The sequence below is a fragment of the Scomber japonicus genome, chromosome 24 (assembly GCF_027409825.1).
Source record: "Scomber japonicus isolate fScoJap1 chromosome 24, fScoJap1.pri, whole genome shotgun sequence".
Taxonomy (NCBI): domain Eukaryota; kingdom Metazoa; phylum Chordata; class Actinopteri; order Scombriformes; family Scombridae; genus Scomber; species Scomber japonicus.
The window spans coordinates 17,598,606-17,625,642 of record NC_070601.1 but is presented as its reverse complement, the minus strand read 5'-3'; the positions used below and the strand labels follow the sequence as shown (position 1 = coordinate 17,625,642).

At 40.1% G+C, this 27,037-nt stretch overlaps 1 protein-coding gene across 1 annotated transcript in view; it reads right to left on the bottom strand.

The window, feature by feature from the left end:
• Positions 1-24,677, bottom strand: part of prkx (protein kinase X-linked) — a 48,884-nt gene extending 24,207 nt beyond the window's left edge. The window contains exons 1-3 of the mRNA XM_053314715.1: positions 24,048-24,677; positions 9,063-9,231; positions 2,013-2,276 (exon numbers count right to left, since the gene is read on the bottom strand). Coding sequence (XP_053170690.1) covers positions 2,013-2,276; positions 9,063-9,231; positions 24,048-24,195 — 581 coding nt within the window. The 5' untranslated portion in view covers positions 24,196-24,677. The remainder of the gene's footprint in view (positions 1-2,012; positions 2,277-9,062; positions 9,232-24,047) is intronic.
• Positions 24,678-27,037: the final 2,360 nt, after the last annotated feature.

Sequence of the window (27,037 nt, the reverse complement as noted above, 5' to 3'; positions counted from 1 at the left end):
GTGGTATAGTATGAGGTACTGGTATAGTACGATGGCAGTGTGACAGTGGTACTTGGAGTGACAGATGGGTTCAAAGCGGAGGTGGGATTACATCACAGATCGGCTCCGAGTCCTTTCTTGTTGGCAGTGGTGATGGACAGGTTGACAGATGAGACCAGGTAAGAGACTCTGGGGATTATGATGTTCACTAGTGACATTGTGATCTATAGTGAGAGTAGGGAGCAGGTTGAGCAGAGCCTGAAGAGGTGGAAGTATGCACTGGAGTGAAGAGGAGGACAGTAGAATGGTGAGGATGGATGGAGTAGGGTTAGGGTTAGGGATAGTGGTGAAAGGTGAATGAGATCAAATACTTGGGGTCAACATTGGAGTGGGTGAAGTGGCAGAAGAGTACAAACAAGAGTGAAAGGGAAGGTTTACAAAAAGGTGGTGAGAGCAGCTATTGTGTATGATTTGACGGTGATGACACTGATGAAAAAACAGAAGGTGGAACAGTTGAAGATTCTAAAGATTTGTGTTGGGAAAGATGAGGATGGACAGGATTAGGAATGAGAATATTAGAGGGACAGCTCAGGTTGGATGGTTTGGAGACAAAGTGAGAGAGGTGAGATTGAGAGATGCTGGTTATATTGGGAGAAGGATAATGAAGATGGAGCTGCCAGGTAAGAGGAAAAGAGGAAGGCCAAATAGGAGGTTTATGGATATGGACATGCAGGTTGTTGGTGGGAGAGAGGAAGATGCAGAGGACAGGAAGAGATGGAAATCAATCTGCTGTATTGACCCCTAACAGAAACAGCTGAATAAATAAGAAGTCAAAGGGATGAAACAACTACCTTTACTTGAATACTTTAAACTATATTTTGCTGCTAATACTGTACAGTGGTGTCCTTTTACTGAAGTAGAATTTTTCATGCAAGACTTTTGCTTGGATTGGAATATGATTACTTGGTTGAATACTTCTTTCACCACTGCATACAGTTCCTGCTTTTATCTAAACTTTTTTAATACTCAACAACAACAACAACAATACACCTTAACTACCATCATGACAAATGTATTAGTCAGAGAAAGTATTCACATTGTTTACTTAAGTAAATTACTCTATTACAAGTAAAAGGTCTGCATGAAAAACATTTACGACATAAGTATTATGAGCTTGATGTAGAGGTGGGACTCTGCAGATAAATGTGAGGGGTGGTGCTATGATTAATGGGAGAGGAAAGAAGAAAAAACTTAAGTTCTGATACACAAATGTGTTTTCAGTTTTTGGACTTTTTCTCTAATCTTTGAGTAATAATGTGTTGTATTTCAAAAGCTTGTTATATTATCCATTGTGTCTAATCTTCATCTTTAAATTCTTATCTCAGCACAGAGCTCTTCTCCTGCCTGGCTGCTGACAGCTGTGTCAGCTGGAGAGTCAGAAACAGTAGAGGAAGTTGTACCAGTGTCTGCTTCAAAACTAGTTTGACTGACTTTACTAACATTTAGCAGCAGTGCAGAGAGCAGCAGCTAATGCCCTCTGTTTCCATCATGGTTCCATGTGCAGTAAGGTTATCTTAAGACAAGACAGGGTTTGTTCAAGTTTACAGTGTGTCATGTTATCCTGCATTGTTCTGTGTGTGTACAGTGATACTGCTAAAAAGAGTGCAGCGATACCACTTCTTCCTCTTGATCGATGATTATAATCAGAGGAAACAGTCAAACCAATTACAATCCAAAAACAGAGAAAAATTCATATATGAGAGAATTTCTTGTCAATCAACCGATCAATTATTTAACAACTATTTAAGCTCTGGTCAGTCTACAAACTATTAAAATGTAGAATTATTAAACAATTTATTGGCTGCTACAAAGTCTAGATTACAAAAAATGTTGGTTTTGACAGAACTTAAGATTTCATTTCTTTTCAGTCAGTCCTCTTAGACTTTGACTTCTATATCTCTTACTGTATTTATACGTCCATTCACTTTCCATGTGATTGGTTTTGGTATTATTTCATTACTAAATCAAAATACCTGTCAGAAAGCTTCTTAGCAAAGCCGAAGTCGGTCAGGCGGATGTGTCCTTCACTGTCCAGCAGGATGTTCTCTGGCTTCAGGTCACGGTAGACAATTTCTTTGGAGTGGAGGTACTCGATGGCACAAACGATCTCAGAGGTATAGAAGAGGCCCGTGGTGTTGCTGAAGCGGCCGCGGCTGCGCAGGTAGCTGAACAGCTCACCGCCGGGCACGTAGTCCATCAGCATGTAGAGGAAGCGTTCGTCATGGTGGGTCCAAAACCTGAACAACAACAAAAGGGTCAAACAACATCCAGATCAGTCCCTCTTTAAGTTTTAAAAATTGCTGAATGCTCATAGTAACTTGCAGCACGTCAGTTTCTTTCAGTCCACAAAGATAAAAGTGTTAATCTACTGTGTGACGATGTGAGGAAATCAGATAAAATGAGACGCTGTATCAGTCTCGGCCTTTTATCCCCCAGTGTGGTTTGGAGCTGTGTTGCAACAACTCTTTCAGCTAGAAGGGCACTTCAGAGGAATAAAAACAAGAGAGCACTGTCACTGATGAAGATGGAAGAGGCTCCAGTGTTTTCCATAAGTGCTGGCTGCTGGCCACCAAGACGATTACGGACTCTTTCCTGCACCGCTATTTTCTCTCCACACTTCCATGGGACTTTTTCTAGTTTTTTAAATAATAATAGCTCAAAATATAATCAGTCTGATTTCTAAGTCTACAGTACAGTTCTTTATTAATAGGATAACCAATTGAACTGAAAATCACCAGGTGACTTGTTTTGTTCTCCTGTTCATACTGACCATTAGATCACTTCATAATGTTTACAATGGAAGTGATGGAGGACTAAATCCACAGTCCTCCTTCTGTGGAAACATGGATTTAAAAGTAGATGTGCAGCTAATATGAAGCTTCAGCGTCCAAATGAGTCAAATCTTCATCTTCTATGTTCCAACGTTACAGTGTTTTTAGTACCAAAGTCTTTTTGTTACTATACTTCCACCTTGCCCTTTAATAATCATATATAATAATCAAAATAATAATAATAATAATAATAAAATGACAGAAAACAAACAGCTGGGAAGCTAATTATCCAGAAGTTAATGGCGAGGTCACCACTACAATAATGCCTGATGATAAATTCATTATTTAGAGTTTCCTGCAGCTTTGACTGTCAGAAAAATCTGTCTGTTAGATGAAAGCAAGAGCAGCAACGTAAAAGTGAAATAAAATCCAAACTTCAAAAAAACCTTATTTCAAAAGCTACAACACTTACAACGCCTCACAGTGAGACTTTTTATTTGTTTAATTGAACATCTCAGACTCCACTGGAGCCTTATTTCACTTTTAAAAAAAACTCAAATGTGTAAGACCTTCTCTCAGTGTGCTGAAGCCTTTACTTAATAAGTGAGGTGGAACCTGTCAAACTGGGGTTTTTTCAATATTTGAGCAGCATGTTGTTTAAAAGCTGTTGAACAATGCAGTCCTGTTTAGGCCCAGATTACTTGACCTGACTCAGTCACCATACCTGTTCTTTTTTCTTTCTTTGTCACTTTGACGATTGTTTAAATTACACCTGATGCTACAACGTGGCAGGAATATGATGTAATCAGCTCTGAGATAGTGGATCTTTTAAACCAGGAACTGAGACTGGTACAGAGCTTAAAATCAAGCTAGCAGAGGGAAAAGGACTACTGCAGCTGGAATAGGTTGGATAGGAAACTCCACCAAGGAAGTGAGGAATGCGATGAGGACCATCACAATGACACAATGATGGAGGGGGATGTGAACAGGGCCAACAACCTGAACCTGTTTTTTAATAGCTTTGACATCTCAGCTCACCTTTCTCCTCCACAGGGACGGTGCTTTTCTACACCTGGCTCTCCGTCCTCCAAGCACTCCTCCATGTCCCCTCCATTCCTCCCACCTCTCTAACTGTGGATGCAGCTGCTGTAACCAAGTCAGTTCCTGTGAAGGATCTATCTATCTATCTATCTATCTATCTATCTATCTATCTATCTATCTATCATTAGGGCTGGGCAATTATGGCAAAAATCTAAATCACGATTAATCGAACTTTTAACCTGGATTACGATTAATGAAGGATTATCTCCACCCTTGATGAACAATGATGTATTTTCACACTTTCTTTAGTTTAGTATTTTCACACATGAGTATCTTTAGGGAGTGAAAATAAAGATGTTTTAAGGTGTGACGCTGTGGTTAATGTCTAGTTTACTTGATTAGAACTATGTAAAGATCATGGTTTGGGTTCAAATGATCACTGGAGACAAGTTTTCATATTCCTTAAAGATATGCAACCTTTGCTGTCATGGCAACAGTGAACACCACCATTAATTGACATGAGCAAGATTAAGTTGATTATAGTTTCTAAATGTCAGTTTCGATTATTTGCCCAGCCCTACTTTCTATCTATCTATCTATCTATCTATCTATCTATCTATCTATCTGACATCTATATTCCAGCCTTTGTCACCCTATCTATCTCAACTGATGACATCAGGTGAACTGTGTACATTTCACCCCAGCTTGCTTTGTCCTGGTCCCCAGAAATGCTCATCCTGTCTCCCCCAACAACTAAACAACTACAGGCCAGTGGCTCTGACGTCACAGGTCATGAAGTCATGAGAAAGACTCATCTTCAACCAGCTGTGCATGCTGGGGGAACAACAGTTGGACTCACCACAATTTGCTTATCAGCCCTGCATCATTATGGAGAACGTTATCATACTGTGCCTGTGCCTACTGCCTATTCTCACCTGGACACAGTGGGATCACTGTGAGGGTTATTTTCTTTGACTTCTCCAGTGCTTTTAACACCATCCGACCATCATTTTTAGGGAATAATTGACATGCAGTTGGATGTATCATTCAAGGCCTGGATTACCAACTACCTCACAGGCCAATCAGTGTCTGGCTGCAGTACTGGAGCACCACAGGGGACTGTCTTATCACCCTCTATACATCTGACTTCAGGTAAAGATTAAAGTTGTGTCAGCTGCAGAAATTCTCTGATGACTCTATGGTTATTATGGGCTGCATCAGTAGTGGACAGGAGGAGGAATAGCTTTTGTGGAGTGAGTTAGTCTTGGACTTCAAGACTTCAGGACCACCAGGGGGACTGACGTTGAGGTGGTTGAGGATTACAAAAACCTGGAAGTATACACTGATAACAAACAGGACTGGTCTAAGAATGCAGAAGGAGCCAGAGTTGACTCTTCCAACTGACTCTTCCATGTATCTATCCAGCAATGTGCTGAGGCATCACAGTGAAAGCAGCTGATGTCAAGAGACTTAAGCTCCTTAAGAAGGCTGGTTCTGTTCTGGAAGTGGAACTGGAGACTCTGGTGGATGTGTCTGAGAGGAGGATGCTGCATAAACTTTTCGACATCAGGGACAATCCCACTCAAGTCCTGCATGCCTTCCTAGAGGAACATCAGAGGACATGCAGCAGGAGACTCAGTGTCCCCTCAGTGCAGGACTGAACAGTACAGTACTGCACCTAACCCTAACCCTAACCCTTTCTCACCGAACAATAACTAAAAACCTCTTTCAGTGAGGACAATAATGTAACATTTCATCATGTAACATTCTATAGGCTTATACTGAATATGTGCAAGAAGTCATCTACTATCTACACTGAGTGCAGTATCTGTAGAGGCAGCAGTATCTTCACCTCATCTGTTTTTGCTCCTGCTATCAGTACTTTGGCCATCATTCTATCATTTTATCTTCTCAATATTAATATAAAATGTCACTTTCAACCCATCACTGACAACTACATTGTGATCTATTGTTCTACATTATTCTGTAATGTTATACATTGTTAGCCTGGGTAAACCCATGCTCTCATTCGAGCGATATTCTACTTAGCTCTGAAAGTTAGCATGGCCACCAAGACAAAATCTTCGCCTGAGATAGGGTACCAATCACAGAACGGGAAGGCGGGGTCAAGACGATGATTACATCTGTTTACATCCAGCATGACGGCCACGGAGGAGCAGCAACCGTTTGAAGCAGCAGTAGATTGTGTGCTAAATACATTGGAAGGCAAGTTCACTTTGAAAATAGAACAAAAACTTGCGCTACATGATTTGTGTTCACGCTGCTCCCTACAGGCTCTGAATACGCCATCATCTATCGTTGATATGATTGGCGTTAAATTTGTCCAGTAGTGTATAGAAGCATTTGATCAACATTCGTTGATCCCGCCTAAAATACAAGGAAATGAGCAGCTCCTCAGACCCTACCTCAATCTCAGGCTAATACATTGTCACATCCATGTCTATAGCTAGACTGCACAGAGTATTTAGATCTGATTGAGAAAGGTCTTCATCTATGCTGTGTTTCTGTTGCATTGAGCATGCTGATGGCATCATTTCCTTTGGGGTTAATGAACTTCTTTCTTCTCTCTTCTTCTTCTTCTTTTTTTTCATTGTTATGACCTAGGCTATAATTTTAATCAGACTATTTGAATCACAAATTCTATGTTTTGTGTTAGTGGAAAGTGGAAATGTAAGATATATTCACTGCTACTTTTTTTTTTTTGCTATAATGAAAATGTGTTTTGACATCAACACTACAACAACATAAAAAAGGAGAAATTGTTATTCATAAAAGGCAACCGGAGGAAATTTGCCCAGGGAGACATAAAACAGCTTCCCACTTATGTAAAGAATGTACTTGGGAGGTAGAGATGTGGTGTTTTATTACACCAAATAAAGCTCAGTGTGACTCCTCTTCACATCCTGATTTGAACAGAATATAATTAGAGTAGATTTCTAACAGTGGGGACATTTAATGTGTCATGTTCATTCAATTAGAATTGTCTGGTGAGACAATGGACAAAAAAAGATTTACTGACATTACATCTACAAAAACAAACGAAACAAAAGGTACTTGACAGAAATAGTTCAACACATTGTGAAATGGACTTACTAATTCCTGCTCTGAGTGAAATGAGAGTTAAGATGGATATCAGTCTCATGCCTGTGTTAGGTTAGGCTAGCCTATCTTAGCAGGGGAAGTTATAAAATACACCTACCAACACCTCAAAAGATCACTACAATGGCTTTATTACACTTTTCTCTATTTATGGCTGTTTCTGCTTGCACTACTCCTCTCTGCATTATTTCTAACTCTAACTCTCCATGTGTTGTAGTGTCGACCAGTTTTTAGCACCACTAACAAACACTAATTCATTTAGGAAGGCGTTTCACTTCCTATACATTCGTCATAATAGTGATATCCTGTTGTTTAGTCATTTGAAAGCAAAATAATATTTTTTTAATATGAAGCAGTAAAACAGGAAATGTTGGGTTTGCATCATATGGAGCCAGACAAGCTGTTTCCCCCTGCTTCTAGTCTTTAACACTGAATCCAATATGTTGAACTGTTTATTTAAAATGAATTAGGAGGTAAATGCAAAAATACACTAAACTATGGAGAAATGTATTTTAATTAGGGCTGTCAGCGTTAATCGCGATTAGATTAATGCAATCCATAACGCGTTAATTTTTTTTTAATCGCATTTTAATTTTGCAAGCCTTTTTGTCCCTTCTACTCCCCCGTAGACGGCTCCTCTAGCTGTAGCGCTATGCTTTGAAGTGGCCTCCTGCAGTAAACCTACCGCGCTGATGGAAAGTAAGAGAGCTACTGGACTTTTTAACGGCTTGTTTAACTTTAAAACACTTCCAGACGCTTCAGTTGACAAGTCAAAAGTAAAATGCAACCTGTGTCAAACGGAGTTTAACTACAACCGGAGTACGTGGAGTTTGAGTTAGCACCTCCACGCTAAACACCCAGGTGCAGCCAAGCCAGCCTCAGCTCCACCAAAGGACCATTTTGGAGTGTGGGAGTCGCAGCAGAGCCGTGATTGATTCCCAGTTAAGACACTCTGGTAAGAAATGCTTTACATTATGGGCTTAAAACTGCCTTCAAATGGAAAATAACAGGATTTTAAACATGCAATTCAAAACGCGATTAATCACGATTAACTATGGAAATTATACGATTAATCTCGATTAAAAAAATTAATCGTTTGACAGCCCTAATTTTAATGTAACAAAATGGGTCAATCAGTAGCTATAACTATTTAGGTTTGAATTCCGGTAATGAAATAAAAATAAATACAGTTACACTATATGAATTTAGTTACATATATGTATATTTTTAGCATCTTGAAGGGAACATTTGCTTTTTTATGATTTCCTGTAATCTCGTGTATATACTACTATGATGTTGTCAGATGTTACAAATGCACAAAGTTCAAAAGCTTGAGGTGAACATATGGAAAATGCTCAGACAGACAAAGCCCAGGTTTCAGCCTTTTCTGCTTTTTACTGTTGTTTGTGCTGTCAGCTTTCAAACTCCTGATCTGATCAGGCTCCAATATGTACGAATGTGTTTGAGAAGTTCACATTTCAAGTTAAGCATGAGGAAAAGGTACAGAAATCATGCAAAGATATTTCAGTAGTGTGTGTAAATGTTCTGTTTAAAGTTTCACATGATAATTAAGCCATTGTGATGAAATGAATCATTTGATCTCAGCTGCTACATCAGTGGAAGATGAGACTGTATTGAAATTTAAGAGAATGTGTGCATCTGGTTAGAACATATATTTCTTTTTTTTTAAAGATTTTTTTGGGCATAGATGCCTTTATTTGACAGTTGAGAGACAGGAAATTATAGGATAGAGAGGTAGAAGGTCCGACAGCTGGGAGTCGAACCAGGGTCCTCTACGTATATATGGCATGCGCTCTTAACCAGAACATATATATTCCCATGATATTTACCTGTAGTGAGAGACCTACTCAAACTCATGAATATTCATTACTTTAAGATTCAATGTTAAAGCCATCAGAATCAGTCAGTATAGACCTGTACTTCTAATTGGAATCAATGTCTCAAAATGCACAAGCAGACAGTGATCTTTGAACTTCTTATTAGAAGTGTTCACCAATGGTCCCTGACCCCTGCCCCCCCCCCCCAATCTGTGTGTGTGTGTGTGTGAGTAATGGTGGAGAGTGGACTCACAGTCGGATGAGGAATGGGTGGTTGACCTCTGTCAGCACCTCCTTCTCATTGTGGACGTGCTGTTCCTGCTTGAGTCGGATCACGTCTGGTATCTTCATCTGCTTCAGGGCGAAGAAGGCTCTGCTCTTCTTGTCCTTGACCAGGAAGACTCGGCCAAAAGTCCCTGTGCCTGAGGCAGGAGGGCAGAGGAGGGGGGATGGGGAGGGGGGAGAGGATTAACCACCGTGACAGGAATCCCACAGCACACAGGGGAAGTAGACCATGACAAATGACTGCTTATCCAACATTTACCATGTATTGATTATGTGTGGGGTGCTGGAACGCTCTGTACTGAAGCTCACACATGTCATTTATAATTAATGCAGGATAAAAGTGCTCTTAAAATACACTCATTGACAACTGATCAGAAAACAGGTGAAGCACAAATAAATCAATATGAATAAATGGCTAGAACTTATGAAATAATCATTTGTTAACTTTACTTTTTGCTTATAAATCATTCATCAATTATGAAAATCATTAAAGTTATTTTATGTCAATCAATGAATTTCTTCAGCACTGCATACATCACTCAGAGTCATACAGTGATGTATGTCTCCAACTCACTCTATATTTATACTATGTATATGTGTATACTGAATGTTAATTTATTTATTTTTGTAATGATCCATATTGTTTGTAGCGATTGATCTGCAAACCTCAATACTGTCTTAGAACCATCCAACATGTGTATATGTTGAATAACGATTTTTTTTTTTCAATTAATCACATTGTCTATAAACTATCACTAAACTGTGAAACATGCCTATTACAATCTCCTACAGCTCAATAGACTTAATGATAAGTCAGGGTGGGAATCACAGATAAAGTCACCATACGATACTATCACCATATTCTTCACATGACAATGATGTATCACAATAAAGCCGATTCTGCGATTTTTGGCTGACGACACCTTAAAACAAAGCAATGTATGGATTCTTCAGCATAGCGTATGGTCTATACCAGGGGTGTCAAACTCATTTTCATTCAAGGGCCACATACAGCCCAATTTGATCTCATGTGGGCTGGACCATTAAAATATGGAGGGAAGGAAGGAAGGAAGGAGGGATGAAAGGTAGGAAGGACAGACAGAAGAAAGGGAGGAAGGAAGGAAAGAAGGGAGGAAGGAAGGAAAAGTAGGAGGAGAAGGAATAGAATACAGGAAGGAAGGAAGGAAGGAAAAGGAGACAGGGAGGAAGGGAGGAAGAATGGTAAGAAGGACAGATGGAAAGAAGGAAGGAAGGAAGGAAGGAAGGAAGGAAGGAAGGAAGGAAAGACAGATGGAAAGAAGGAATGAAAAGAAGACAGGGAGGAGGGGACCATTAAAAAGATGGAGGGATGGAAGGAAGGAAGGAAGGAGGGACGAAAGGTAGGAAGGACAGACAGAAGAAAGGGAGGAAGGAAGGAAAGAAGGGAGGAAGGAAGGAAGGAAAAGAAGGAGGAGAAGGAATAGAATACAGGAAGGAAGGAAGGAAGGTAGGAAGGACACACGGAAGGAATAAAATGAGGAAGAAGGAAACTGGGCCGGGTTGGACGTCTCGGCGGGTCCCTGGTCTATATTATCCATATGGACAGGTCCCCCCACATGCACAGTGACATTCCCTTCTTGAACTGTTTCAGTATTTCTCCCAAATCATCTTGTGACCCTTCAGATTTATCCTGGGACTGCTAAAAAAGAAGCTGATCCCTGTTAAAGAGGATTAGAGGTTTTAAGAAGTGAGCACAGCTTTAATTTACACACAGACATGAAGCAAAGTGGGAGCTTTTACACCATTTAAGAGTCAAGTTTAAGAACAGGAACCAATCAGTGATCAGTATTGGATTTGCTGTTTCTAATGGTATTAAAGTGGTGATACAGGAAGTGACTATATATCTGTGGAGGGAGGAGAGTTATTCCGCGTCTGTTGGGGCGAGACGGTTTAGGGAGGATTTAAACAACTAACCCTAACAGTTACAGCAGAACCACACCTGCTGTATTCCACACACACACACACACACACACACACACACACACACACACACACACACACACACACACGGTGCAGTTGGGTGTGTATTTATTTTTTAGTAGAGAAAGGACAGCAAGCCAGATTTGGTCCAGCAGGACTTGCAGTGACTGATGGCAGCTGAGTCATGATGTACAGTATCTGCCTGTAGGTGGCTTCTTCTTCCTCACAGGCTGTTTCTGCTGCAGTAGTAAAACAATAGTGATATGATATGAGCCTGTGCCGAAAGAGCCTGTGAGAGTTATTGTCTTCTCTCAGCAGCTGGAAGTTGTGTTGAGTGCTGCAGTGTTCGCAGGGCGTCCCACTCATTTGTCAGTGCTGAGTTCTCTCTGACTGATGGCTTATGAAGTATATACAAAAAATTGCTCAATTCCAAAAATGTGCCCAAACACTTGTTTTCTATGAGAATGAACCAGTAGATGACACAGATGTATGGGCGTGCTGTTAGGGCTGGGCGATTATGGCAAAAATCAAAATCACGATTAATTGAACTTTTAACCTGGATTACGATTAATGAAGGATTATCTCCACCCTTGATGAACAATGATGTATTTTCACACTTTCTTTAGTTTAGTATTTTCACACATGAGTATCTTTAGGGAGTGAAAATAAAGATGTTTTAAGGTGTGACGCTGTGGTTAATGTCTAGTTTACTTGGTTAGAACTATGTAAAGATCATGGTTTGGGTTCAAATGATCACTGGAGACAAGTTGAAGACAAGTTATAAATTGCTTAAAGATATATAAAAAAAATATGATGTTCCAATATAATACAAGTGTTTTTCTCATGATGCCACCAGTGTGTGGTGTTATCAGGCTTCATAAATTGTGTTCAGCTTGGGTCCTCTTGAGGAGGTCAAGAGGGTCACAGTGTTCAGTACATCTCCCCCTTGAGCATACACTGCTTTAAATAGACCAAATAAAGCTTCAAGTTCGCTCACGTCCAAGTTCATTGAATTTGGACGAGGTAACATGTCAGTGTACAGCAAGTGGCACTAATCGATAGTTTGTCCACCAGATGGCACTGCCATGTGTCTATACCAGGGTTAGGTATCATTAAAAAAATTACAATACTAATACCAATCCAAGTACCCTTAAAGTCATACTGATACCAACTGAGTACTTCATTTGATACCCATCATATGAATAGAAGCATAAAATGCAACCTGACGGGAAGTAGCTGCTGCGGCAGTGGGCCAATCACATGTGTATTAAATCAAAGAACCCTTGTGTTGATTGGCTGTGAGCTAGTCCATACAGTCAGTTATATTTTCTAGCTCTGTGTGCAAAAAGGATTGATTGCAGGTAAACTAGTTGTTTTGGATTTATTTTGGTTGATACCTTAAAGCTATCAAGTACTAATACCCAGGCCGAGTCATTTATATTATAGATGCAGTTACCGTCAGCAAATTTGGTTTGGTAACTTGCGCAGTTTCTCCTCCCTGTATTTTGCACACTGAGGTTAAAACGCCCCATATTACATATTCATTATGACAAACGTACTAAATGGACAGCAGTGGACAGCTTGCACTTTTTTTGCAGGTGATGTCACGTTTGCACACGTTTTCACACGTTTTCACGCAAAAGTAAATCAAGGCCTAAGAGTACTATACAGAAGTGTACTAGCATAAGTATGTGATTTGAGACACAGTATCTGCTTACTATTCTTTAATGACTTAATTATTAAAACCTGAAGAGTTTGGTTTAGACCAGGCGGGGAGTTCCTGTCCTCTGAAAAGAAGCCAATGCGGAAGTAACTTAGAGCTGCATTCTATCAAAAGGCCACCAGGGGGCGACCGTCTCTATACAAGTCAATGGAGAATTCACCAACTTCTCACTTGATTTCTAACCTCAGTAAACATTTTCAAAATGTGTTTATGGTCTCAATCGCTAGTTTAAAGCCTTCTTCAATGCAGTCTGATGTTCATTTGTGAAATTTTGGCCTCTCTGATTTTATATTTGACGATAAAGCAGGCTACGTGGCTACGTGGTGATTGACAGGTTGATTGACCAATGTCCTTGAGATCCAGCCCTCGCAACCAATCGCAGCCTCCCCGCTCCGCCGTTGGTCCCGCCCATACGTCCGTCCATGACTCCGCCTCATGCCCATATAAGTAGAATCCATGTTTTTATTTTTCCCAGCATGCACCTGAAATTTTCAAGATGGCGCTGCCTAGATTCGATACTATTGGCTTCCGAGCAGCAGTCCACAAACCAATGGGTGACGTCACGGATGTTACGTCCATTTCTTATATACAGTTTATGATTTAGACCTGCTCTATGTGTAAAGTGCCTTGAGATGACTTTGTTGTGATTTGGCACTATACAAATAAAGATTGATTGATTGATTGATTGATTGATTGATTGATTTATTGATTGAAGACAGGCTGTAACTTCCAGTAAACTGTAACCCTCCAGGCAACAGATGAAAGTTTACTTCTAGTTTCTGTCTTTGCAGAGTAGTTGTTTATTTGGTGAAAAACTCTCTTTGTGTTCATGACAAGATCACCATCTTTAATCTGATATGATCTAAACATAATAACACTATCACTGCTGCCAAGTCTGACACGTCTATTTTTTTGTCTGTTGCTAGGGGAAACCACGAGCTATCAAAGAAACATGATGGATAACTTCTATGTTAATTTGACTTGAAAGATATTTAAAGGCTTGCAGACTATGTGTGCTGGTATTCAGAGCAGGATGGTGAGGCAGCAGGAGGAGGGGTGCAGTGATGGTCGTCCTGATATCTGCTGTTTCTCTCCTACAGAGCAGCAGTGTGAAGACAATAAGTACGTGAAGACAATCTGTGATGTAACAGCTGCTCTGAGTCACACATGGAGCTGTTTTTACTTCCTAATGACATGCTGGCTGTCTCCTCCCTCTGCTTTACCTACAATGAACCTTTGTCTCAGGCCTATTGGTGTTGCCACGACAACACAGAAACAGCAATACACCGTTGCTGTCAGGTAAAAGACAAATATCCTCATAGTGTCAAACTTTCCAGGAGTTATGAGAGCATCAGTAATCAGTAACACTGGGATTATTTAGAGGTTTTCATTGAGTATACATTGAGGCTTTTATAAAGAAACATCAGGTCAGAGCTGTTTTTAGGTGAGGAGATGAAATGAAATGGATTTATCACAACAACAGAAATGTAGTGGTATTAAATTGGTTGGCTAAATTTCTGCCATATCAGTTGTTGAGTATGCAGCCGTCTTGTTTGGATAAACTTTATTGGAACTGCCAACGGACAAAATCTATCTCAACAATCCTGTTCACTGCATGGCATTAACAGTACAACACTAACCAGCCTCATTTTAGTCATTTTTATTTAATAACACCATTCCTTCAAACAGAATGTGCACCTGCAGTTTAAAGCAAACTAAAGATGACCAGTGAACACAGAATGACTCAAGTGTTGGATAAATGCAGCTGAGGATGTGTGCAGAGAATGATGATTGGTAAGTAATACGAGCACTTTGTCTTCACTCAGCATGATAAAAGCACATTTTTTTACCTAATGTTCTGTTTCCCAATGGATGCTCAGCCCTCAGCACAAAAGTGATCTTTATTGTCATTGCAAGTGTACAATGAAACTCCATTTGGGCAGTCCAACTGTAGCATAAAAATATAAAATATATACACTTAACCCTAGTACACTAGTGCAAACACATCTCATCCATACCCATGACCACATACACATTCATATCTATTCATACCCATAAACACTTTCAAATATGCGTTGTCTGACTGATGCTGGATTTTTGGGGCTGAGGCCGATACCAATATTAGAAAGTAGATAAATGGATGGATATATTGGCCAATAATATTAAATACACAGAAAATATACATGAACACACTTTTTATCAGCTGGCCAATATATCAGTCAGGCTGTAGTAAGCATTGCTAAAAAGCTGCTGTAATTCTCCTTGCAGTATTAATATCTCACTTTTTTTCAGGTGACAAAATAATCATTTAAATTCTCAATATGAGCTTTATTCAAATAACCTTTATTTGGATTTTTGCTCAAACTTTTTGGCTGTGAGACAAGCCAGTCAGCATATAATACGTCAACAGCGTTTCTGTAATTACACTCACTGCCAGTAGAGGGACACAACAGTTCCACACTGCAGATTTACAGTCGACTAACTGAACATGTGTGATGTTAAATGAAGGCTGCTGCAGGAAACATACACATATATTCCTACTGATATATGGAATAGAAGCAAATCATTGTCATTTCAATGGGTTGAATTTAACAAATGGGGGAAACAGACACAAACTTTTAAGATGTGTTCACGTAGAAAGTGACAGAAGTAGTGGTGGTAGAATAAATCAAAAAAGTAGCTTGAAAGACAATGTTTGCAACTGCTGAGGTTCAATCTTCTGCTGCTCATGTGCACCAGTGTAAAGTGGCTGTGATGATCAGCCTCCCTCACTATCCTGCATTTGAAAATTGGGTTTCGGATGGCGTCAGACCATCCTAGGAGCACTTTGTCTGAAGTGTAATGAGGACGCTTTTTGTTCCGACCAAGGTGTTGCAGAACTGTTCTCTCCAATCAGCTTCAAATCCAAAATAATGCATGAAAATCACGGGGGGGGGGGGGGGGTGCTGTCAGTTATCTGTCCCACTGCCTCTCTGCGTGACAATCTGCTGAACCCGTGTAACATTTCACCCCCACTCCACTCCACTCCACTCCACAAGGCCGGCATTGTTTAAGCGTCTGAACACACACATGACGGAGGGAGACAAACACACTCAGCACAGTTATAAATCATACTGCTGCTTCTTTGGTATTTCCTCAGCTGGGGTTGTTATCAGGAAGCGAGCAGGGACAAAGGCAGCTGATAATGATACTGAACGGAGAAATGGACGAGAGAGTAATGCACTGTAACTGATATTTACCTCTCTGATATAACTAGGTCACTCCTTATTCGTCTTCCACCTGCTTTGCACCTCCTGAAATTCCTGTTCTGGCTGCGATGCAACTTTTATGAGTAATGCATTCACACCGGTCACATTAACACAAAGTCAAGTAGAGATCAGGAATGTTGCCGTTAAATTCACATGCTCTGACAGGACTAGGGCTTCCAGCAACGTTCCGGGGGTCACGTGACTGCACCAAATAAATCTAATGGCACAAGAGAGTCGCCTCATGATTTCAATGACAATTAAACAACAGTGGGCAGATAAAGAGCTTTAGCTGATTTGTTTTAGGCAGCAAATCCCTCTCATCAGACAAAATGGCTCGGCAAATTGGATTTTTATGCAGGCGCTTCCTCCCAACAGCGCACGATGGATGCAGCACACCTCCCTTACACATATTATGCTCAGGCTCTTGTTGGCTGCGTGTAGCTTAATGCATATTATTGAGCTGGATGTTTTGTGTAAAGTATGTGATATGATATCATAAATCAGAAAGCATGTTAAATCTGCCTGTGAAATGAAACTATTACTATTAATGAAAAAAAAAAAAGGTCGGAGGGATGCAATGTCATCACTCTGTCTGTTCCACCACCATCTGGCCTTTTTATGATCACACTGCAGCACTGTTGGTTCTATATTTGTCCCCAAACAACAACATGTATTTATTGTTTTAGTTACAAGCTGACTGAAAGATGCTCATGTTCCTGCTCTGACACATTTATTACTCATGTTTCCATTAAAGGACATCTCACACATAAAGCATGACAGCTGACATTGAATAATAATGAATTATACTAGATTGTTTATTTGAGATGCTTTTATATTTAGAAGCAGTTTTATATAGAATCAATGGTCTTCATATCATGTTTCAAATCTAAAGTAGCATTTCCTTTTTTCCCGTGGACTGTGGGAAGCTTGTCTGCACATCTATATTTATACCAACTTGAAATCATGAATGTATTATGTCTGTATGTTTATCTGAATGTAACTGTCTCTCTGTGTAAAGCACCTGTTGTTTTCAAACGTATAAAATCTATAAAATTGACATTATGTTTTCTTAAATTTTCTCTGATTCATGATTGTTCTTACACACATAGAAGTCAGTGTAAATTGTGTGTGTGTGTGTGTGTGTGTGTGTGTGTGTGTGTGTGTGTGTGTGTGTGTGTGTGTGTGTGTGTGTGTGTCTTGGGCTTTAAGAAACATAACTATAAGTGCAGCAATCTTTGGTGCTATGTTGTACAAGTAGATATCACAATGAACAATATTACTGTGATCAATAATAATAATAATAATAATAATAATGAATAATAACACAGCAAATACTGTATATATTAAAATGACATCATTCAGATAGGCTGGTATAACATGCTGCTCTGTTACCAAACCTGTTTAAACACAACTTAAGATTCAATCTGTGCAAGACAAACATTTCACAAGTGAAGCTCAATGACTCTGCTAGTGGAAAGGGCAAAACACACACACACACACACACACACACACACACACAAACACAGAGGGAACAGTCATCTACTGACTGCTGTGTCAAGCATCCCAAATCCCCTCAGGACAGCTACCATTCAAATCCAGCTGAGAGTCAGAAACAGACCTGCACACACACACATGCACACACGCACACGCACACAGAGAAGCTGTTTCTTCCAATAAGTGCTGATGCAGGTGTAATGATACAGTTAACACATATAGACTCAGCCTTTTGAATCCACTCAATTGAAGATCGATTGCCATGAAATGTTGACCAGTCATTAACTCTTTACATCCTCAGGATCAGGCTGTCTAGTTTAACAAACATGCTGAGTTTAGATAACTAATTGTTTGTGGATGTTCATCCATCTTTGTCTCATTCTGCATCACAGCAGAGTTACTGTCATTATTTCTGTTTATTTTATCAGATGATGTCATGATGTCAGAAAAAAAACAAACACAGTATGTGACATTAAAGAGCAGCACAGAACACAGCTACATCTTTTCTTCTGTACTGACTATTAGATCCAAATTTTGATTTGTCCAATAATTTAGTTTATAACTCACATATCTAAAAAAATCCATGGCACTCCCTTCAGACTCAGCTGTACTTTATCTTTTGAGCTAATTAGCAAATGCAAAAATCTCCCTAAGATGCTAACCATTACACCAGCTGATCAAAGCTCCATCAACACAGAACAAGTGAACTGTGTTGGATGGATGATGTGATGAAGGCTCTGAGCTCAAACATGTTGGTCTGACAATGAAGTTGTGTATAATACAAGTGTTACTGGAGCTTTGACTTTTTCACACTAGTTTTCCTTCTCTGTGCAACTTGGAAATAGGAAAAACCGTGCAAATACCTCTACTCTGCTTCTCTAGCAGAGCTTCACAGAGCTTCACAGATCCTCACAGAGCTTCACAGATCCTCACAGAGCTTCACAGATCCTCACAGAGCTTCACAGAGCTTCACAGATCCTCACAGAGCTTCACAGAGCTTCACAGATCCTCACAGAGCTTCACAGAGCTTCACAGAACTTCACAGATCGTCACAGAGCTTCACAGAGCTTCACAGAGCTTCACAGATCCTCACAGAGCTTCACAGAGCTTCACAGAGCTTCACAGAGCTTCACAGAACTTCACAGATCCTCACAGAGCTTCACAGAGCTTCACAGAACTTCACAGATCCCCACAGAGCTTCACAGATCCTCACAGAGCTTCACAGATCCTCACAGAGCTTCACAGAACTTCACAGATCCTCACAGAGCTTCACAGAGCTTCACAGAGCTTCACAGATCCTCACAGAGCTTCACAGAACTTCACAGATCCTCACAGAGCTTCACAGAGCTTCACAGATCCTCACAGAGCTTCACAGAGCTTCACAGAACTTCACAGATCCCCACAGAGCTTCACAGATCCTCACAGAGCTTCACAGAGCTTCACAGATCCTCACAGAGCTTCACAGAGCTTCACAGAACTTCACAGATCCTCACAGAGCTTCACAGAACTTCACAGATCCCCACAGAGCTTCACAGATCCTCACAGAGCTTCACAGATCCTCACAGAGCTTCACAGATCCTCACAGAGCTTCACAGAGCTTCACAGAGCTTCACAGAGCCTCACAGAGCTTCACAGAGCTTCACAGAGCTTCACAGATCCTCACAGAGCTTCACAGAGCTCCACAGAGCTTCACAGAGCTTCACAGAGCTTCACAGAGCCTCACAGAGCTTCACAGAGCTTCACAGAGCTCCACAGAGCTTCACAGAGCTTCACAGAGCTTCACAGAGCCTCAGAGTCTCACAGAGCTCCACAGAGCTTCACAGAGTCTCAGAGCTTCACAGAGCCTCTCAGAGCCTCACAGAGTCTCACACAGCTTCACAGAGCCTCACAGTGCTTCACAGAACCTCAGAGTCTTACAGAGCTTCACAGAGCTCCACAGAGCTTCACAGAGCTTCACAGAGCGTAACAGAGCTTCACAGAGCCTCACACAGCTTCATAGAGCATCACTGAGTTTCACAGTGGCCTCAGAGATTCACAGAGCCTGACAGACCCTCACAGAGCCTGACAGACCCTCACAGAGCCTGACAGACCCTCACAGAGCTTCATAGACCCTCACACAGAAACTACCAAATGAAGAATGAACAGATGAACAGAAGGATACGGTTGCAGATGATGATTCTCTGTTTTGTTTTGTACAGACATAAAAGCTCCATGCTGAGTCATTTCTTGTGTAATCCTGTGATGTAGGTGTGACTCAAACTTTTAGCAGAGCTCCTCCCTACAGAGCAGGTTTCTGCCTGAACATGGACTAAACATGACTAACCTTGAGAGGAAAACTCTCCTCATTCACTGACCAGCGTACACTCCTCTGACTGCAGGCAGCTTTTTTAACAGTCTCTTCCGGTGAATTTGCTAAGCCCTGAGGTTCAGGTTATTCATGCTGACTGCACTACTGCTGCAATCACTTCAGAACTGAGTGCTCATTATGACAACAGCACGAAACTGAATGTATACAAAACTGAGCACCGTGGGTTATTATGTGGTTCCTGATGAATGAGTAACTCCCAATGCTAAAGTTGAACTTTCCAAACTGAACTTCAGTGCTGCAAAAAACATGAAAACTTGAACTTGTAGAGCCCTTCAGACATTAAACACTAACCATTCATATTTTATGCTGGACTCAAAATGTCAGCTAAGAAACTAAATTTTGTTTTCCATACAAAGTCTCCTCCAGCACCCTAACCCTAAAATGATTATCAAAAGTCTTACATTACTTATCAAAAGCAGATCACATAGAATAGTTTAAATGTGTGTGAGTTGGTTATAGAGATAGTTCAGGGTTACAGAACTTTTTAACACTTTCTCAGAGTCTAAAAGTAATAAATGTTTTCAGACAGAGCTTTTATGGATTTGTTGTAGGCTGAAGTTTGTCAAACAGAAATATTATAGTTTATAGAATCAAATAACATCATCATGGTTCCACAAAAACCCCAAAAAACTGAGCAAGTAAAGTAAGGGAGGGTAAGGAGGAGGCCTTATCCATGTCTGGGTGACACATACAGTGACAATGTCTAGTTTATAAAACATTGTGAGTGTATCATGTCTGTGATTTCAGCATACCAATACAAGAGTTGATCAAAAACCAGATCTAACATGTGTGTGTGTGTGTGTGTGTGTGTGTGTGTGTGTGTGTGTGTGTGTGTGTGTCTCTTTATATCTTTTAGATTTCAGTGGAACAACCGGAGACTGCACTACATGTACTAAATGATTAGATGAAGAATCAAGTAGGTCAGCTGGAACAGTGTGCCTTATGATAAAGTACTGTTATTCTGACATGACGGGAGCTCTTATCTTGATAACAATACATTTCAAATGTTTTATTTAATACATCAGTGTAATAAGTCTGTGTAAAGTAAGAATAAATATGTGTTCTGAGTTTGACATACCACAGAAAAGTGTGTTGTTAACCACCCTGCCAAATTTGAATGATTAAAAAAATCGCCAAATATATGAAATTAGGCTTCAAAGTTGTGTAAAACTCAGCCTCTTTCTCTGCTCCCAAACGCTGTGGGCGTGTCCACCAAATTGGCTGAATCCCCGCCCCCTACCAAGTGTCACCTGTCAATCAAAGTCACCACCTCTACCAGAAACATGGACGCTACAGCTCTTTCTGCCGCTAGCTCACCTGCTAGCTCGGCGGCTAACTCAGCTAACAGGCTAACTGTAGACTGTAGTAGTAGTAGTAGTGTTAGATGTAGTAACAATAACTGGCCACTAGGCAGGTTAACCACTGAGGAGAGCGGACTCTCGGTCTTATATAGTAGTGGAGGGACCAAGGGTACGCCACTACGTCACGGAGTAGCCCTTTTTTGCAGGCTCAGAAAATCAGGAAAAATGAGAGAATGAGAAACAGTTTAAGGCTCTATATCCATAGTTATCAGCCTTTTCACTTGTTTTCTGTAACCTTTTTCCAACATGTATAATATGTTTAGAAGTAAATTAATGAATTGACTTTAAACAGACTTTAAAGTTTCAAGTCAAACTACCTGCAGTCACATGTTAGTTGTCAAATATTAAAATTGATAACAGTGTATCTGGAATCGAAATATCGCAAGATCCCGCGAAGATCTCTAGATGTGCTGTGAGGGTGTCTCGCGAGACCACACGGTATTTCAGTGATCGCGCGATATTTCGACGATGTTTACAGCTTAAGCAGTAGCAGCAGAGTAAAAGCCATCAGGTAAGTGTTTATTTTAATAAACTCCTGGTGTACTTACAAACTTTCCAATGTATCGATTTATGAGTAAAGAGCCTATTTGTACTACTGTATAAGTTTGATAACAATCCAGGCATTATTAGTGGGGTCATTTACCAGATACACTGGTGGTCCCATTAGCGCCTGTACTAGCCTGTAATAGCTCTAACTCCACTATTTTGCGACCAAATGAAAATGTACGGCTGAGGCGCTGATTAGATAGACCTCATAGTGCATATGACGCTAGGTCGAAATTACGCCGAACCATTGCTTTAAGCACGTCGCGCTGTAAACAGTCTGGAGGCTGCACTGTCCTCACAGATGAGGTCCGCCTTTTCTGTCCAGTCAACACGTTGGGGTATGAATGAGAGGAATCAATAAGCTCAGAGGCATATGATGGCATATGATCCCCATGGCTCAGACAATTTGGAACCAGTTCCAAACTTGACCAGTTCTTGATTCCCATCCCTAACAGCAAGTTAGCATGGCTAGCATTGTTAGCATAGCATAGCCGTGCAGTGTGTAGCAGCAGTGATTCCAGCAAGACACGGCATACTCTGCCTCTGATTGGCTAGCTGTTATTGCCTTCATTGATTGGGTTAGTTGGGGTTAAGGTAAGAATATCACTCTGCTGTTCTGACTGTGGCACCAACACTCGCTAACGCTCTCAATATGTTCACATGCAACACCTAGTGGTGAAATTCTGTATTACAGGTCCAATCAGGTTTGAGTTGATTATTTTTGACATCAGTCCAACTCCATTTATGCAGCTATTTATGGTACGTTGGTTGCACCCAATATACTGCCAACCCAACCATGTGAATTGTTCTGTCAAAACCACAAGGACATTTCATTGTGTTATATAAAACACACATCACTTGGAATACAATGTGAACTATGGAATTCTAACAAGAACTAGTTCAGTCGACTGCTGAAGCCTCACAGTAGCTCCAGATGAACTTTGCAATACAATTTTTGATGACATTTAATACATTTTTGTGATCAACAGAGGCAATTAGACCTGCAATCATATTAGTTGATTAATCAATACATTGCTAGAAAATGTATCTGCAACTATTCTCATAACCAAATAATCACCTTGGTTATTTTATTAAGAAAATACAACAATAATTTGATGGTTTCAGCTTCCCAGATGTCAGGATGTGTTGCTTTCCTTAGTCATACATGATGACAGTAAACTGAATCACTTTGAATTTTGAACAGTTGGTCGACCTAAACGAAAACATAACCTTTGATTCTGTGAGATTTGAAAAAGCTACAGAGAAGACGACTAATCTAGAGTGTCAACATTCATATGAACACTAGAGTGCTGTTCTAAGACATACTTGAAAGACTGTGAACCTAGTCAGCACAATAATCAATTATTCATACAGTCTAATCATAGAGCTCTATGTGACCATAATCTGACACTCGATGCCACAAACACATTTCAGTTGTTATTTAAAAAACATTGAGGTTACCTAGCCCTGTCATGTATGATCCTGTACTACATTAACTATATTATTACATCATTGCTCTATTTCACACATCAATCTCTCATGTAGCTGGAAGACCAGTAATAGAAGAATAACTCAGTACCTAAGTAAAAATACCAATACAGCAATGTAAAAGTACTCCATTACAAGTAATAGTCCTGCATGGAAAATCCTACTATAGTAAAAGTACATAAGTATTAAGAGTGATGTAGATAGAGTATTACAGTAAAAGTTTACACTACTTTATATACAGTTAGCTAGTTTAGTCCAGTGGTTCCCAACCTAGGGGTGGGGCCCCTCCAGAGGGTCAGCAGACAAATGTGAGGGCTGGTGGGATGATTAATGACAGAGGAAAGATTTTTGGACTTTTTCTCTAATATTTGACTTTAGCTGAAATATTGGATCATTTGAACATTTATTGAAATGAAAGCATGTGAGAAGTTTAGAGGGAAAAATCACTATTTGGTGGAGCTGTTAACAACTCATAGACATCTGAAATGTGAGTCTGACTACACACTGCTTTTTGTAAGACGTCAAAAGACAAAAAGGTTGTACAACACATTGTCTTTAACAATGTGTTGTATTTTAAACACTTGTTATATTATCCATTGTGTCAAATCTGCATCTGAAAAGTAACTAAAGCTGTCAAATAAATGTAGTGGAGTAGAAAGTACAATATTTCCCTCTGAGATGTAGAAAGTAGCATCACATGGAAATACTAAATGCAGTGAGTTACTTTCCATCAGTCCAGCACTGAGTGATGTGTACTTGAACTCACCCACTGTAGCGATGGTCTCCAGCTCATCAAGGCAATATATCCGGTTATTTGGTGATGCTTCCCCAGCTGAACTGCCGGCGTTGCTTTTACTGTCTTTCAGGGAGTTGGTCTCATTGTTGACTCCAACCTTTGCTTTGGAGGACGCCATTGTGTATTTTAGAGACTACTTTACTGTTTGGGTTTAGAAATATCCAGTGGGACGCAAACACAACTCCTATCATACATCTCTAGACGCAGAGTTGCTGTCAGTCCATCCTCTTTGTCTGGCTTTGTTTTCAGAGACAGTAACAGCTTCCACGCTGGTGAAACTAACCGGTAAAAGTAGATAATGTTTATATGAACTAATAGATAATAGAAAAGTGAACCACTGATATGAAAGAGACAAAGCAGCCCGTGACAGGTGCACTGTGGTGCTAGCGACTTCGGGTTAGCAGCTAGCGTTAACGTCCATAGGGATGCACCAAAACACTGCCGGTATGAACGGGAATCGGCATCAGAGAAGCTCCGGGATGAACGGCTGTTAGCCTGAGACACAGGAGAGTTTTATAGCCTCGCTAAGTCGACGAATCTCGTTGCTTTTCTGCCTCAAATTTACTGAGTTTCCCCATTATTTACTCAGCTCCAGCAGCAGACCTCACCCAGCAGCTCTCCCTCTGTCCACATCAACCAGGAAGCGATACAGCACCAGCGTCCAAGTCATTTCCGCTCTGCACTTTCAAAATACAAACGCTAACCTGACGTGACGTCTTTTAATCAGTAAAACAAAGTGCATGAGCGGCTTCTATGCTGTTGTTCAGGATAAATATGTTCTACACTATGGCATTATTAAAACTGAACTCTAAAAAGTTACTCCACTCATCATTTTTAAAACAATTCCAACGCGTTGTGTTTAAAACTGCGCAGCTTCCGGTGCTTTCTACTTGACTGTGCGCACCTTGACACAGCTGGGAAGACAGGCTGCAGTGTTGACATGAGGCAACCAATGAAAATGCAGCTCTCCCGGGACATTAACCAGTAATATGTTGGGAGGGGCGGGGTCATGTAGACAGGTATGTTGCCCTCAAACAAGGCAGAAAACAAGTCAAAGTAAAAAGACTGAACTTAAAGATGAAATGAAAAATTTGGCAAATGTGCTGAAATCATGTGCCAAACTTGTTGAGCCAGCCATGAAATGTGTGTCATGAAATATGTTAGATTATCTTTAGACTTAGTTCTAGGACAGGACCATGTGTCCCAGCACCCTGGACATCCTAAAGTGCATCTTATTTGATTTTTTTTTTTTTTTCGAATTGTGGACACATTTATTATTGAGTTTCCTCAAATGTGTGAAACTGTAGTTATAATATCTGTTAACTGTCTAATAATATCTAATAATAATATAGAAGCCTCACTGACATCTACCATTAGGAAGAAAGGTGAGGCTACTTTACTTAATATGACTCCATTCACCTCCATGAAAGAAGGAAGACATCAGGTAATGTGAATCAGATACACCTTCTCTCTGTGTCTCTTTTGTCATTGGTTTCTTTTCTGATGGTTAAATGTTTCTCTGCCAGTGTTGTGTGTATTTATTTTCCTACAGTACAAGAATGCAGTAAACAGACCATATAATGTGCTGTAGGTTTTCTGCCTGGACACTGAAGCTGTCGTTGCAGTGTGTTGTCTAATGAGCTCAGTCACGGGGACAGATTCAATGACACACTGTCCTACTTTGCACATTATTTTTTATAAAAGCAGTAATCTGTGTGTAAAACTTATTTTCTGAGCCATTTCTGCTAAAATGAGAGCTTAGTTTAGGAGTTAATTAAACTGGCCCCCTATAAAACGACAGCTGGCCACTGTGGTGACTTTTTGACCTTTGACACATCAAGTCAAAAATCCACTATGCTTCCCCAGAGAGGGACTCCTCTCTGTTTTAGAAGCTTAAGGGATAAGGCTGCTGATAAATTCCATAAAAAGACCCAAAACCAACAATATACTGTATTAGTCCGACTTTCTTCTCTGTTTGCTATCAGCTCTAAGCCCTATTGTAATTTACTTCCCTCATAAATATATAGTTCTTTAATTTTTTAGACTCAGTAATTTCCTAAACAGCTGGTCACTCTAGTTTTTATCAGATGTTATTCAAACTGGAAGAAATAGTGCGTTTGTTGGGGTTATTTTCAGCTGCGGATAAATACACATTTAACATAGCAGGATGGTGTGTGTGTGTGTGTGTGTGTGTGTGTGTGTGTGTGTGTGTGTGTTTGTGTGTGTGTGTGTTTGTGAGTGTGAGATTAGTTTTCCCATTTTATCCTGTTGTCAGATTTATATTTTATTTATATGGTTTTATGCTTTTTACCAAGATAATATCATTCATTTAAACTATAATCTTTTACATGTGTTTTTTTAATATGTCCTGTTTATTTCTGTTAGACATCAGGACTGTGGATGAAAATTTGCCTTTTGGCTAAATCTGACACATTTACATCACACTGATATGAATTCATGTGTGTTGTTCTGATAAATACATCAATAAAGTTCAGTAAAGTGTTCATAATAATAAAGATTAAATGTCACCTATAGTGTAACAGTGTAGCTCATGAATGACTTTATGAACCATTTGGACAACAATGGAGCTCTGCAGCACAGAGGATATATATATATCATACAATTCTTGTTAGTAGATTAAGAAAAACATAGCATATTACCAGACTTATTATTATTGGCTTTTGCTTTAGCGCCACCCACAGGCCAAAATGTCAACATTGCAACCAACCATTTCTTATTCTGTGTAATATTAGATGCTATTACACACTCAGTCAATGCAGCCCAGGTGTGACAGTGCCTTGAAAAGCTGAAAGGTCATATGAAATGGTTTCTAAATAGCATTTCAAACACTGAGGAAAGTACTGCATACAGAAACTGGTATATCTGCTTGTCTTTCACTTCATGAACTCAGTGTCTCTTTAAAGTCGCCCGTGGCTTTTTAAAGCTATATTTGGGCTGGA